Source organism: Buceros rhinoceros, unplaced genomic scaffold, assembly GCF_000710305.1.
Source record: "Buceros rhinoceros silvestris isolate BGI_N320 unplaced genomic scaffold, ASM71030v1 scaffold24231, whole genome shotgun sequence".
Lineage (NCBI taxonomy): Eukaryota > Metazoa > Chordata > Aves > Bucerotiformes > Bucerotidae > Buceros > Buceros rhinoceros.
In genome coordinates, this window is record NW_010392856.1 from 6,699 (window position 1) to 23,026 (window position 16,328).

Sequence of the window (16,328 nt, forward strand, 5' to 3'; positions counted from 1 at the left end):
TCCTGCTGTATCCTTCTAGACAAGGATTCAGACATTTACTAAGATGAGATCACTTTTCCTAACCTGAATATTTGTTTTATTGCAGAAAATAAGGCCGTCGGAGTCATGAAGCCAGGCCACGTATTTACAATTGAACCAATGATCTGTGAAGGTGAGCAACTCGGCAATGGAGTAAAATGGTTATTCTCGTTGACTGTTAAGTTGTGATGGAATAGGGTGCTGGTTCTATTCTGTATAGTCGGCAGATTTTTCATTTCTCTTTGGGGAACTGATGTCTGTTACTTAAATGATGACTTTCTGACTGTTTTTATGTTTTTAGGTGGTTGGCAAGATGAAACATGGCCTGACGGTTGGACTGCAGTAACAAGAGATGGAAAGCGGTCTGCCCAGTTTGAACATACGCTTCTGGTCACTGACACAGGCTGTGAGATCTTGACTCGGCGACTGGATAGTATTCGTCCCCACTTCATGTCCCAGTGATAGTCTAGACTGAGCAGGTGGATCTGAACAAGATTTATATTTTTTGTCTCTGTACTATGCATTTTTTAAGAGTACGGAATAGAAAGATTTCATTATTTACTTTGTTCTCCGTGGTTGTAGATGGGAGGAGTATCTTGAAGAACTTGACCCAGTATCTGGAAAAGCAGAAATTTAGAATAATTGCCTGCTTTCCTCCTACCTACACCACTTGCTATATTTTTCTTTTTCTTCAATTACCTCTTTAGCACCTTTCTTCCAGTTAGACCCACAACTGCTTCTGTTGCTGCCATGATATTAGCTAGAAAAGCGTGGGTAACCTTTCCCACTGGGACTTGGTATTTTGGGATCCAGGTTTTTTTCATCACTTCAGTGTGCCCTGTTGCTCTTGGTGAGTGGCACCTGAGATTTTAACCATTTCTAGTTCCAAAGACTTGCTCCTGCTTCTGCAGATACTGTTCTACTGGGCGGGGCCTTGTTTGGTTATCAGTTAAGGGGGCAGAAGGGTGAAAGATATGCACGTTGCCAAGAATAGGCTGCCCTTACCTTTGATTCTGTCCTCGTCTCTCCGCTGACGGCCTGTGGTGACTGCGACTGTAGGTGGTAAGCCCTGCCATTAACACAGTGCGTTTCTTCTGCTGGAGATTGGAGAGTATGGGCTTCCTACAGGGAAAATTAATAAATCCCAGCTCCCTGGAATAATAAGCTGCTTCTCAGCGAAGCAGTATTTGCAGGCAGTCTCCTGCTCCGAAAGGTTGGCAAAGCTGATGTATCTCAGACTTCTCTAGGTAAACGAATGAAACGAGAACCAAAAAGATCCCACGATTCACGGGATCCCTGCGTGTGTTAACTGTGTGGTATTTTTTAAAGGTACATCCACAGTAGCTGTGGGGGATTGGATTTGCAAGACTTAGCAGTGAAATGAGAATCTCAAAACAAGTCTGAGTGTGAGAAAATGAAACACTTTCAATGCTGTATTCATTTTCTTCAGGTAATTCTTAAAACAGGTCATTTTTTTTCCTCAGTTAAATGAGTTTCATGCTTCTTGAAAATCTTAGCGGGGCAGCTATGAAAACTGATCTTTTTTCCTCAGACTGGGTACAGAGTGGGCAACGTTAGTACAGATACCCTTTGATTTTCTAATAATGGATCACACTGAGCTGGAAAATGTCATGCTACGGATTGTGGATTGATTAAGCCTTTCTGCTCTCTACCCTTTCTTTTTCCATGCTCACTTCCTTTCCATCTCTTTGGTGTCTCTGGGGGATTTTTTTTTTTTTCTTCTAAATTGTAATGAAAAATTTTTCAGACCCCATTGCAGACTTAGTGTTATACCACTGTAATGCAAGAAACAGTTAAACCAATGCAGACATTAAGTGATACAATCATGGGCTTAAAATACACCTTTCACAAGGTGTCTGGTGAATTTGTGGCCACATTAGACCCAAGCTTATGAGGTACTGCGTACCCTTGGCTCCCCTTGGCACTGCAGAATTTAGGTGGGGGAAAGGGCTTAGTGCTTCATAGAACTGGACTTGTGTACTACCAAATACCACATTTGCCGAAAAACGTCTTCTCTGCCCTGAGTGCCTCAGACCTCCATTGCTCTAAGAGTATCATTGCAATGTTTTCATTACCTTTATTATTATTTTTAATTATGCAGTAAAGTGACCTGAAATGATGCATGTAGAGCGTGTGTGCGCGAGTGTGCGTGTTTAGATTTTAACAAAACAGACTGTAGTACGTGAGTGGAATTACCTGTGGTGAATGAGATGTAATGTGTTGAGGAGATGACTGTCCTGGAGGTTTGCCTACCATATCATTCACTTGAATGGTTACAACGGTCTTGCCTTTTCTGTATGTGTGTGTATGACTGGGAGGGTCTTCACTTTTGGTCTATAAAATAAAAGTTGCAGCTGCTTTTAACAGAAATAACTTTTTTTGGGGGGGTAATCCAAAGCTAGACATATATTCAGGCTTGCTTGCATTAGCGCAAGCCCTACTGGTAGATGCACGTGACCAGTTAAAAAATCACCCTTAGACCTGCAAGTGTGCCACTTGAATACTTCTTTGTCATTGCACCAATAAAACCAAATTTAATTCTGCACTGTTTTTACATAGCATCATAGGTTACCTATATATCTCTGCCTATAAATCGAAGTCACTGTTTATACTGATTTCATACTACTACAGCATTTTAAAACAACTGGAAAGCTTGGTCAGCATCCACACCAGTTCTTTCAAAATGCGACAGCACATCAGCCTGGAAAACAAAACTTATTAAAAAGAATGTGAAAGGCTCTTTTTCGCCTATCTAACTGTAACTTCACTTGAACATGATGTATTAGATTTGTGCTGACTGGATTTGGGAAATTATTTTTGATTCCTATAGGAGTTGCTGTCCATTTAAACCCAACTAACCCACCAAAAAAACCTTATATCTACTTTCTAATGAAATATTTAGAAATTGCATATACTTTTGCCAAAAACAGAATCCTGCAATTAGTTGTGAAATAATCTCTTAAAGTATTTTCCCCTTGCTGTCGTATAAGAGAGTGTGAAAACTTCATGCTGTTTCTGTGAATTGACATGAATATATAAGGGGAGATTTGATAGCTGATGTTGAATAGAAGTAACAGCACGAGGAGGGCAGACAAGCTGCATCTTTTGTGTGTCAGCCAGCAGGGTACACATACGATTCAGGTACAGTCACCTGGTGAAAACTTTTTGTCCGCTGAAGTCTTTACAGTCGTCAAGATGGTACGATTCAATACAGTACCTTGATCACCAAGAATGGGTTACAAGCTTTTGTATCTAAGAGTCCCTGTGTTAGCCGAGCAACTTCAAAGAGACTCCTTCAAACCCGCTCCATTCAATCAACTACTCTGCAGAACAAAGTAGTCTGAGTACTCTGCTAATTGGCTAAGGCATCGATTCTTCAGCCTGGGAAGAAGCTGTAAATCTTTGACCCAACCCTGGTATTACAAGACTAGCTTTCCACAGATGCTTTAAGATGCCGATTCTCTAAAGTAATACTGTAATGACGCCAACATGATTGTACAGGCTTCATCTAGTCTGAGCAGCCTAGAGAAACAACCATTACAGTGTAAATATTTAAAATCTGTAGATCCAGCTGGGTAGTTTGGCTAAGATCTTGGGCTAATATTCTATTGATACCATTTTGTTAGTTATAGAGTACTCTTGCTGGAGTGGCTTGACAGGAAGTTTGCTGCTGATTCCTCTAATGTTTAGCCAGAGTTACTGGAGCTACAGGGTACTGAGAATCACTTCACTGCTGTGTTGGAGGAATCGTTTTCCTGGTACAAATGCACTTTTTATTTCTTCCAGATGCTCAAAATTGAATTCTTATGATATTCACAGGAGTTAAATAGTCTCCTCTGTCTGAAATGAAGCTATAAATGCAGCTACCTTATCTGTTTTCAGAATGCTCTAGGGATATCCTTCCAGTGACAAATGGAAGAGATGTAATTGTTCCAGTTGTATAGCAGCGTCTTGGGGTAAGGTAGTTGTTAGCAACGAGAGGGAATTTCTTCCAATAAAATAACTGTTTGCATTTAGTTCTCCGTAACAGTTGTTTTAACCAGACTCCCTTAAAACATGAAATTTCTCATTTAATCAGTGTCCTTAGTTTACTGAAATGCACTGACTTTTTTTATGCATGTAACTCTTCTTTAACTGTGTAGCCTTCCTGCCTCTGCTTTGCAGTCTGCTTTCTGCTGTTCCTCTGTTTTTTCTGGACCCAGGGCACTGCTTCTAGGTTTCAATTCAAAGAAATTTTAGCCAGTCAGACCACTTCAGCTATAGTTATGAAAAAAATCGCTGCAATTCCACAGTTAAGATTTAATCCCTCCCACTTCTACAATCAAAAAATCCCACAATGCCCTTTACTGTTGTTCCCCATACCCCTCAAGAGCTGACCCTTGTTCCAGTAGCAACGTTCCCTGCTTCAACGGCATGAGCCGATCTCTGCCTCATGGTAACAATCTCGTGCTGTTTGACTTTGCAGTGTTGACTGCCAAGGCTGTTTCAGTTGCCAGGACGTGCAAGGAAGAGGTAAAACTCTGCTACTGAAATCTTGGAGGACACCACTAGGGCAAGTGACTAGAGTGGTCTATGCTATTACCTTTACAACAAGTCTGCCTACAGCTACTGTAATGATCCAAACAGGAAATAGGCAGAACATGGACTCCCCAAGAGGACACGAGTATACGTCTGCCACACTGCTTTACAGCTGGCTTCAAGGCACAGCTGGATGGTACTCCCCTTGTAGGCCTAAAATAGCCTCAGAAGCTTGACAGCCCTCAGGAGTTCTTGCCCCTGTCACAGTACAGTTACAGTATATCAATGCTGCTGCTCAACCAAGCTGTGCTTAACGTGCTGCCTAGTGCAATGAACCCCAGTAATTTGCTATTGACTCTGAAGGATGCTCTTCTCTGTCATGTACACATACACTGCAAATCACTACAGGAAAACAGTAAGACACAGCAAGCGTAATCAATAGTCTTAATGCTCAATAATTCCAACACTGTGTTTAGAAATAGGCTTTTATTAAGTAGATTGAGATAGGCACTACTGAATTTGAAAAACAACTACAGAAATAGAAGTTCTACGACCAGTGGTAATTACATAGCATTATTCAGTGGTTCATTGTTATTTCAAATTCAGGATGATCACCCTAATGTACATTGTCATGTTAGTCCCAGTGAGTTTTCATTTGCTTGATTCTGCTCTCTATCAGGAATTCCATTATAAAAGACAGTTACCATATTGCTGGCCATCTGGAAGGTCCATGTTTGGCTCTAAAACTTCAGGACAGTTCGAATGCTTAAAATGAAAAATTAAAAAAAAAGTTACCAGTAAGTCCATTTTCTCCCCTTCTCTCCTCTTTCTTTCATTGCTGAGACACACTTTAACTTCTGTCTCTTATAAGAATGAATTTATGCTTACGCCCATATTTATTAAAAATCCTTGTTAAAAAAGGGTTAGTAATGCTTGTTATCTTTGGGGTTTTTTTAGTCTCTTCCCCAATAAGACATACTCAAAATGAAAGCTTTTTCAAATGACGTGAATGTCAGTTTTCAGCAGCTAGCCAAGAATATTGATCAGGAATATTAGTATTTACAAACACGTCCTCTTTTGGCTGCTTGCAGAATTTTAAGTAACTTTTGTTATTAGTTTCATAAGACCTTCTCATGTAGGAATAAAACTTTGAAATGATACTGAAGTTTGTAACTGGGAAAGGGGATCATCTCTTGGATGAAATTTGCATAGATGCAGTTTCCAGTTGTAAAAGATACAAGTGCAGTTACTGTTAACTGACTTATCCAAAATAGGAATACATATAAAGTTATTAATTTTGATAAAGTTATATACATCAGAATAGATGGAGATCAAATACAGAGACTACGCTGGTTTCTTGAGATAATGCTGGTGCCTATTTATCCATCTGCAGATGAACCTAAATACAGGTAAACAGAGTTGCCTGCATTAGTGCAAATATGCAGGAAAAGATTTTCTTTTTTACCAGAACATCTCTTCAATTTTTACTCATGTCCACCTGCTGATTCTTCCCTTCATTCAAAACATATTCTTATAAATATGTAACCTAGTCTGCTAAATAAGCTGGCTTGTACTCTTAAGAGGTGCTGGTAGCTGAAGAGTTTCTGAATTTCAAACAAATCACAAAGCATCTCATTAAGACTCTGATTTTAAAGAGACCTGCTTTTTAAAAAGACACAGCAGGACAAGCTTAAACACACCTGAGGCTTAAACTGTCTAATTCTTTCACCTTCCCCATGTTAGATTTTAACCTGCAGGTACAAGTTATGCCAGATCCAAGTTATGCTGGTCCAGATTTTCCCACAAGCACATCCATGGCCATATCTGTACAGGGCTTTACAAGGTTCACCCAGTATATCATGTCCTCTGAGAAGAACGCCCAACTTTGCTCTGCTTTTGCAGGTTGATCGCTGCTTGCAAAGTATGCTGCTGTAAGGGCAGCAAGGCTTATCACACATCCAGTGGGTGTGTTTTTACCAGCAAGTAGGGTCACTTCAATATGCAGCGGCACTGGGCCTCACGAGGAAGGTTAATGCAGCTGTGGCCTAAGTCTGCAGTATGACTACTCCAAACTGCCATTTATCTTAATAAAGGCAGAAACTGCTGTCCCTTAAGAAGTAAAATCCCATCAAATGAATGTTCTAATCCAGTTAAAACTAGAGAAAAAAAAGTATTTTCAAATGTTAAAAGATGATTCCAAGTGATTGATTGTGCTGGTAATTATCCCAAATAGTTTGAAAATATACTGTTACCTACTATTTAATTAAAATAGACTAATAGCTTAATGATTTGTAAAAATGTATTAATGTGAAGTCCCCTTCAGCCTCTTTATGTTTCTTTTTCTAAGGAAGAACGTTTTAGCCATGCTGGAAGCCTAAGATGGACTTGTCCCCTTTATCAGCTTTACATATTTGTGTATTTCCCTTATGTGTTGTTGCTAGCTTTTTACTCTATGCCTGTATTTTGGCACATGCCTAGAAACTCAGGGAAAGTGTATTTGTTTATATCAGAATAAGTATGTCAGCCTTTATCCTCTCTCTTTAAAACAAAGACAGTGGGGAGGGAGCCTCTATTTTGAGCAACGTCTCATCAAGGAATGTCTTCTACACCTTTCAGTATTATGAACATTACCTATTTCCTGTGTGCATCAGCTCAAATGCCTCATTAATTTTGTCAAAAGGGAACGTGTGAGTCACAAATTCATCCACCTTGATCTTTTTGGACATGTAGTCAGTCACCAGTTTCGGTACGTTGTCTACACTCTTCCAGCCTGGAAGACAGAAAGCATGCATGTGTTTTTCTCCTTTCCGCCCACCTCAGCAAACAGAAATAAAGAAAAAAATACAGCCCTTACAGAGGCACTTGTGTGATAAATATGGATGGAACACAGATTGGTGACATATTTGTCCCTCCTGCTCAAGGCAGGCAAGTAAGGAATCCATGAGGACACCTAGGTCTGGCAAGAGCTCACATCCAAACGCCCAAGCGCACTAACCTTTCACTAGGTATTTCAGCATTCAGCGTAGCAGCGTTCAAAGTAACGGCAGCCCTCACCTAGGAAAGCATGCATAAGGCATCTCTACAGCCCCTTTACGTATCTTTATAACCCAAATGAGTTTTGTATTTCTTGGAAAAAGGGCGCATCATAGTAATATCAAGTTTGGATATTTGCATGAACATCAGCAATTGCTGAATCCCCAAGTTACCCTTAGCTGTTAAAGTCTCAGTGTGTTCTTGGTTTGACAGCAGGAAATGTGTATCAGGCATTTCTTGCTTTTTATTTTAAAGCACTTCACAGCATATTCTCTTGTTAGCCCCACAATTTTCTTAGTGATTAAGCAACACAAACAAGTTTATGTGAGTTCCCATCTCCCCAAAGACTTATGTCCTTTCACTGGACCAAACTGAAACAAACCTTCCCTTTATGAGATAGAAATCCGTCTATAGCCCCTCTCTCGTACTGAACATCCTATAGTTATATTCTCTCTTTGACATATGTGAGTTATCATACTGTCACCGGTTTGGCCGAGGCTGAGCCAAGGTCCGGTAACGGTAATACCTCCCCCTATTCCAGCAGAAATAGGGGAAGGGAGAAAAGAATTAGTGAGACCTCTAAAAGGAAAAAAAGTTTTCCTTTGGAAAACTGAAACAAACTTTAATAACTCTACAAACAGAAATATATTAAATACAAAGGAAAACAGTGAGGTATTGAGGGTTTTGGGAAGGTGAGGGTTAACCCGAAAGCAAACACGGACCGCAGCAGTGATCCGAGATGGCGGCGGCCATGTGGTTCTGCTGCATGAGCAGCACACAGAGACCCGCGCAGTTACGAATTACCCGGCAGCGCGAGATGGAGCGGAACCGGCACAATCCTACCAGTCTCTGTCGCGGAATGAAGCAAAGCAAAAGCAAACAGCTCTTGGGCGCACAGGCAGTCCGGACCCGGCTCGGCAGCACGGCTGTAACTTTACCAAAAAAGTGACAGCGGCTCTCAAAATGACGAGGGGGGTTTCCGCTCCCCCCGCAGCGCGGCTGAAAGCAGCGAGCAGGCAAAAAAGCTCGGCGGCAGCGGTTCCCAGCGTGGCTTGCACTGGCAGGGACAGATCGGGTCCCAACAAGCTGCAACGGCTCCGGCGAAAAACGTGGCTCTGCAGTGGTCCAGGGCAACTAGCACGGCGCGAGCAACAGTGGTCCAGGGGGTGGCAGAGAGTGCAGAAAGACTGCCTTTTCACGGGCACAGCGCGGCTTTTTAACAGCGCGGAAATCGAACAGACCTGCCAAAACTTTTAACCAATGAAAAATGGAGATGCAGCTGATGTCACATGGTAGGGAATACAAATTGGCTAGTTTAAAGCAAACTTCTTTCTGAAACAGAAGTTGCTAAGCCATCACACATACCGATGTGGTTTTTTTATAGCCTGTCTGTAGGAATATCGGATTTGAAAAGTCAGCACAGCATTTAGGACTATCCTGTCAGTAGTGCCCTTCTTGCACAATTAAAAGCAGCTTTAAACCATAGTAAATTAATTTAATTTTATCCCCATATGAAAAGAGAGTTACCTCCAAAAGCAGTCCCTTTCCATGTCCGCCCGGTTACTAGTTGGAATGGCCGCGTGGAGATCTCCTGACCAGCAGCAGCTACTCCGACTATCACGCTGACTCCCCAGCCTTTGTGGCAGGCTTCCAAGGCCGCCCTCTTTACAGATGGACAGGACAAAGCAAAGCATTTACTGCTAATGTTTATGCTGCCTAGACTGGCACAAGTCACACTTCCTTTCCTCCAGTTAATGAATCACCATGTTAGCATTTAAGGAATAATAAATACACTGAAAGTTACATTAAATTTTCCATTGGTTCAGACTCCTTATACTGCTAGAGATTCACTTTGCTCTTTTTATATGCCATCTGGCTTCCAGAGAAGACACTCTGAACTGCCAGTGGAAGTTCAGATAAACTGTAATCGGAGGCAACGTAGACCATGTTACTGACAGGTAGGAATGCTGTTGTAATTCCTGAAAATCTAGCCTGATGTGCAGTAATACTTCTGCATTTCCAAAGATTAAATTCATTATTTGAGGAATTAGGGAAATACTGACTGGTCTTTGAGATTTCATTGTTCATTGTAAAACATATTTTATGTGAGCTTTGTTAATGTTTCAACTGTGAGCATATGAAAAGAACTCCCACTAAGGAAAAAAGTTTAAATTCTAAGTGCCATTTTTAACCTAAGAAGTAGCATCTGCTGTCATCATCTAATTAGGATTGGGTGTAAATTGGCCTTTAGTCATAGCAGTTATCATTACTACTTAAAAATAAATAAATAAATAAATTAGCATGGCATGTTTTCTGTAACAAGAAAGCGGCTCATTCTGCTATTTAGCTGAACAACTAAGTGGCAGCCAGCTATCCCCTCCCTCTACGTACTGCCGTTACACAAACACTCACCATGACGCCAACATTACCAATGCACTCAAATGAGTAGTCTACGCCGCCATCAGTCATCTCAACCAGTACGTCCTGTATGGGCTTCTTGAAGTCGTGGGGGCTAATGCACTCAGTTGCTCCAAACTCTTTGGCTTTGGCATACTTATCCTTGTTAATGTCGATGCCAATGATCCGGGATGCTCCTGCTGTTTTACAGCCCATAATAACTGCCAGCCCAACTCCTCCTAAACCGAAGACAGCACATGTAGAACCAGGTTCCACCTAGGAGTAAGACAAGAGCCATGAGCCACACACAGAAAATTAATTTTTCCACTTGAGTGGGAAACTCGGGTTAAGAATTCTGGGGTTAAGAAAACACGGAAGCAAACACATATGGCTACAAGACTTTAAATAAAGGAAATTATACAGAAATTTCATCCAAAAGCTTTAGGTACTAAGGTTTTCTTTTTGCCCAAAGACTCGACTCCCATAACCTGCCCTAGACTCATGAACACTCACCTACCAGCTCTGTATCACCCTGAGCTTCAAACTACCAGAATGACTTGCAGCAAGATTAACTGGGAAAGTAATTTACACATAACTGGTATCAAAAGGGATGCAGAATCTTTTACCTGGATTTCCTCTAAAGGGCATCAGGTTCTTCTAACCTGAAATGACCTTTATGGAGAAGTTAAAAATTCTTAGCTAAACTTTACCAGTCGAAGAGCAAGAAGAAACATAAATTTGGTCATCAGGGTTACATTCCTAACCTAGTCCCTAAGCTATCTGTGTACTTTGGCTCAGATACAGTGACAGAGAAAAGCCAGAGGCAACCACAGCCTTTACCTTCGCAGTGTTAACAGCAGCCCCATAGCCAGTAGAGATGCCACAGCCCAGCAGGCACACTTTATCAAGAGGTGCTGCAGCATCTATCTTGGCTACTGAGATATCAGCCACCACTGTATACTCGGAGAAGGTGCTTGTCCCCATGAAGTGGTAAATCTGCTTTCCTTTGCAGGTGAATCTTCTGGTACCATCAGGCATGAGTCCTTTCCCTTGAGTAATTCTAAAGGCAAAGACAGGAAGGTAGAGTCTTAAGGAGTAAAAACTCTCACCAGACAGTGGAGTATCTCAGTAGCACAGAGATGCAGTTGCATACTTGCACTGCTATTTTTAAATTACTCCAATAAACCCAGGAGTTCACAGAAACTAGACGTTAAACTCCTAAAACTTCATGCTGTTAATTCCTCCATGGAAGCGCTGAAAGAAATGGAGTTTACCAACACGCTGACCTTGTTAGCTACCAATGCCAACTACTTGTACTATGGTACCACCCCCTGTCTTTACCTTCCTCAGTACACTTCCGTTGAATAGCACCTGCCAATTATGTCACTGGGGGTTTTGTTTGGGTTTGGGACACTTGTTTTCAGAACGGGAGCTGGGAAGGAGGTGTTAAGAAGAAAAGAGCTTTCTGTATAATTCTGTACCACTCGACAGCTTTGGCGCAGGCTCCTTAGAGCCAAATTCCCTAAAGTGCTTCCCTTAAGTATGGATTAAATAGGGAATTAAGAGCATTTATGTTTTCAAAGCTGCTGACACAAGCTCCCAGTTTACTCCTTCGCATAGATGAAAACAGAGAAACGGATTTATTTAAGGGCAAAAAAGAAGAGAAATTTGGAAGAATCATACCTGACTTCCTAAAACACATACTTTCCAAGTCATTAAATAATGCATCAAGAGATTTATTCTTCAAAGATAACTCCTGTCAATTACTTTTGATACCTACAACACGTATACATTGAACAAATACTATACTGTGAGTCAAAATAAAAAGCCAACAGACCTTATCTTCTGGCACAGATTTGTTTTAGGATTCTTACAGAACTTGCATTCTCCACACTGGGGGATGTACAGAGGGATAACAGTGTCCCCTAAGAAAAAATAAAAAATACTCTGAAGTCAAGCAAGGCATTATGAAAAAACTTGAAGTTAATTTTCACAGCTTTTATGTGAGCTTGTGTTCACTTAAAACTTTAAGTGAAAAGCCTATTTATGGTATAGAGTAGCATTGTCCATAGAGAGGGCTGGATAAAACACTTTTCTTATGTCTGAGCAGACAGCCACCCAGAAGTCCATCATTCCATAACAAGTAGGAATGTTACTGTAAAACAAAACAACCCCAAATCAACAGTGAACAACACGATTAAACATTTTTAAGCCCTTTAATTATCAACAGGTATCATTTGGGAAGAACCCTCTTCTAATAATATTGATCCAATTTCAAGTCCAAAAGTTGTCTGTCCAAGCTGTATGATTAATTTAAAATAATTCTTGTTCAGCCAAGTGAGAAAATGAGAGAAACGCTACTGGCTTTCGGACATTGATATGCTGGGCTCTTTCAAGCATTAAACCAAGAACACCTTGAATAGATTATTGTTGTACCTCACAGACAATAGAAATCCACACAGCATACACCCCAGAATGAGACATTAATTCCTGCAGTATAGCGTTTCGGTGGCCCAATTTGACAGTTGACCTTGTAACAAAGTAACACTTTTAAGGAAGGCAGAAAACTGGTAAGATATTTTCTTACCTGGCTTTACTTTGGTTACTCCTTCCCCAACGCTCTCTACAATTCCTGCTCCTTCGTGACCCAGGATGACAGGGAAACATCCTTCAGGATCAGCACCGCTCAGAGTATAGGCATCAGTGTGACAGACAGCAGTGGCAACTACCTGTGAAGAAATACATGGTGTGAGGCACGTTGAAGGACAGAAGAGCAGCACCGATATAAGTATTTTCCTTTGGTCAGAACAATTGACAGGACATATCTGCCAATTCTGGCAGCGTTTGCGGTACAGCCAACATACTTTCACTCCTTGCAAGGCACAGGAGTGCCAACGCAAGACACTTTTTCTTACTTTGAAAAAATAAAGTCATGGTTGTACCTCTTATTTCCAACAACTAAATTCCAATGCTGATACAGGTAGAAGATGACATCTGGTTTCCTAAAGCTAGAAATCAGTACTCCAAGTCATCTCAAGGTAGGTTGGTATCTCAGATTTGAAATAAGTCTCTCAAAGGTAAAACGACCAGAGAGACCTCACGGAACTATCAGAACTGCATGAATGCAGCTTAAGTCTTAAGTACCATGCAGAGACCCCTTCCAGAGAGATAAACTTCACCTTAATTAAACTTTTTGGCAGATATGGGCTACTGGAAAGTCCCAATCAAATAAGAAACTTGGATGGGGGTAATCCAAGAGACCAGTGACCTCAACAGCCTGTAACCTGTGGCCTGACTGAAGTAAAATCCAGCGTGTCACACAGCTGCAACAGGTCACAAGCTGCTGCCCTTCAAAAGAAAATCACAGGTATTCCTAGCTCAGATGTTTTGTGGAAGCTTTCGTAGCAAGTGGAATTGATCCCAAAGACCAGTCAGGATCTTTAGACCAGACTGTGAAGTGAGATCAGTGGAAATGAAAAGTGTATTTCGTAAACAGAAGATCCAGATAGTATAATTTTCTTCTCTGTAAAGCCAGCTGAGATACTAGTGAACTAATGCTATCCATTCAACTTTTTTTCTGTAGGTAAACAAACTAAAGGTCAGCTTTAATAATTAACCTCCCAAAATATAATGCATTACAGCTAATGATTGATTTAATTACCTTGATACGAACTTCATGAGCTTTTGGTGGAGCAACCTCCACTTCCTCAAGAGACAGAGGTTTACCTGCCTCCCAGGCAACAGCAGCCTTGCATTTAATAACCTAAAAGATAGCAACAACAAAAAACAGGACATCTGTTACGATTCATTTAAAATAGTTCTTGTTCAGCCAAGTGAGAAAATGAGAGAAATGCTACTGGCTTTTGGAAAGAATCTGGGGCCTGAAATTCGTAATTTCAACACAAAGGTTTAATTGCCCTACATTTTCTTTCAGGAAGCTAAATTAATGAGTCAACCAAGATCTGAAATGTGGATGTTATTCTCATATTGAGCAAAAATGACGGTAAGCCCAGGAGCGCTTAGGAGATACTCATATACTGCAGTGAATGAGCAATAGGAATGGAAAGACTGCATAATAAAAATGGTAGTTTAAACTAAGAGGCTGGCACTCATTTGAGATGTGTTCCTCGAGCACAGTGTTCAAAGTTTAAAAAATTCAGAAAGCAAACTGAGGTCGCATAATGGTCTGAGACCCACATCAGGAGAGGGTATCTTGTTCTGTGGTGAGGATGGCTTCTGAGTACCACTTTGGGAAGGAGGTGGGTGTGCATGCAGGTGACGCGCAAAGCCCTCCAGCGATGCACAGGGAATAGAGAGGTTTTGTTATACGGTTACCATCAGCGAGGTCCTGCGCACCAACACCCCTGCACAGCCCGTGTGCCCTACTGTTCGCAAGTCTTCATTCACTGCACTCCGCGCCGTGACAGACCCTGCTCTGCAACTGCACTTGCACATCCCAGGAAGCTTTCCAAGCCAAATGGTGCAGGGGTGTGATGGAAGTGCAGGATTTGTGGATCTGGAAGGCCAATCTTGTCAACAGGTACCTATGCACAAACTGACTCAGGAAACTGGAAGCATTAAAGCCCTAGATGTCAGTTTTACCAAGTATGACACAGGGTCTGTCCTTCAGGATAAAGTGGGCAGGGTATCGTATAATCCGAATTTTGCTTTCTGACAAGACACGACATCTTTCAGCGAATGTGATATGCAGGACACACAGACGAGTTGTGACATGAAATTCTAGACCTTATCTACATAAAACCTGACAAGGAATGCTGTCACGGCCTAGACTGCTTTGGAACAGATCCCTCTGCAATCTGCTCCAGGATAGTGTCCATGTATTCGGGAGTAACTGTTATACCAGAAGACTTGCAGTGATTTTCTTCTCTGCAAACAAGGTCTAAGCCATTCCTATGACAGCTGGAAAGATGAAGCACCTCACAGCATGCGCTGTAAACCGCTATACGAAGATGACGTTTCGTGTGTTCAAACTAACTGTGGTGTTCCTGTGGAATCACTGAAGGGGTATTAATGCAAATTCTCAAGACCAGACATAGAGTCATCCAGCCTTTTCTGAAATTTCACAGCCTGGGAGAAATAACAGCGCCAAGACCGCCTGTGACCCTGCCACGTCCGATTCATCACCTGCGTATATAGGAGAAAATAACGGGTAGTTTACGACTTTCTGTACCAGGACACTGTGGTACAATAAACAATAACGGACTTTGCCACGACCAGTTAACTGCAGACATGGTACCTGGGCTCAAACTTGCTAAAATAAATACTGCCAACCCTAAAAGGCCTGAAGCTTTTTAACAGAAAACAGGTACCCATTCCTACAGCTGTCAGGAGCCTGGATTGGACAGAAACACCCTTAACCTAGACACATGAACTACCCTTGCTTTACTTTCTCTTACCGGGGCAAATACAAAAGTGCACCGAATGTGACACAGTAGCTAACTGTGGAATCACAGTCCGGGCATTTGGTCATAATCTCTAAGCATACCAAAGATTTTGCAAGAAAATCTAAATTCAAGGCACAAAGGGCAAGAGGAGACATCATGTGGTAAATCATTTACTGGTTTTCAATCCATCCCTCATCCTCCCCTCAAAGTCAATTGTTCTCACTCAGGAGATGGCGTGTTCCTAAAACCTGAATTTCCACAAACTTAGTTAAGCACGGGATTAAAGAGGGAGAAAGAAATTCTCCTTACAGGATAAATTCTGATCTTCCTAAAACTAATATTACAGATCTGGAGGCATATTCTGAAATAATAACTTCTGATTCAGAGACTTTTAAAGAAGCTGGCTTTCAAAACAGCAGTCAGCTCATACAGCCATAAAGGCCCCTGGACTATTCAGAGTCGGTATCAGAAAAGCCCCATTTTCTGACTTTTCGATACTCAAAGCTTTCCGCTGTTGCTTTGCTGAAGATCTCGGGGCCAACAACTGGAAAAAAACAACTTTCACCAGTTCTCCCCTTTCTCTACTAGCACAGGAACACAACTCTTGAGGTGCCTGGAGCTACACACACCACTGGCTATCTCGCTCAAGACGCAGCTGGGCTCCCAGCAGTGACTGAAGCTGCCCTGCTTACTCTGAGGCCGCTGCTGGCCTGGACCAGCCTTCAGCGCCTGGACAAGCGAGACCACCCAGCCTGCTCAGACCCAGAGCATAGACGTTAAAGCAGTGTTAAGCAGGTCTGGACTATCGTGATGTTTTGAAGGCAAGCTTTTGCCAGGCACTGGCTTTGAGAGCAAGCAGGGTCCAGCGGCACTGAAAACGGCCTGCAGATGGCTCTCGCTGCCGAAGTGGCGCCTTCCCAAGCACGCACCCGTTCC

At 41.8% G+C, this 16,328-nt stretch overlaps 2 protein-coding genes across 2 annotated transcripts in view; one reads left to right on the top strand and one right to left on the bottom strand.

Moving 5' to 3' along the window:
- Window positions 1-623, top strand: part of LOC104500930 (methionine aminopeptidase 1) — a gene marked incomplete at its 5' end in the record, with an annotated part of 5,117 nt that extends 4,494 nt beyond the window's left edge. The window contains 2 exons of the mRNA XM_010144659.1: window positions 86-151; window positions 320-623. Of these exons, the coding sequence (XP_010142961.1) occupies window positions 86-151; window positions 320-480 (227 nt within the window). The remainder of the gene's footprint in view (window positions 1-85; window positions 152-319) is intronic.
- A 4,576-nt stretch (window positions 624-5,199) lies between these two features.
- ADH5 (alcohol dehydrogenase 5 (class III), chi polypeptide) lies at window positions 5,200-13,750 on the bottom strand (the record flags this gene model as incomplete). Its single annotated transcript, XM_010144660.1, has 8 exons — window positions 5,200-5,322; window positions 7,189-7,327; window positions 9,118-9,253; window positions 10,003-10,263; window positions 10,828-11,047; window positions 11,825-11,912; window positions 12,575-12,716; window positions 13,649-13,750. Coding segments are annotated over 8 exons (1,113 nt in total), but the record flags the coding sequence as incomplete, so codon positions are not given.
- Between the last annotated feature and the right edge of the window lie 2,578 nt (window positions 13,751-16,328).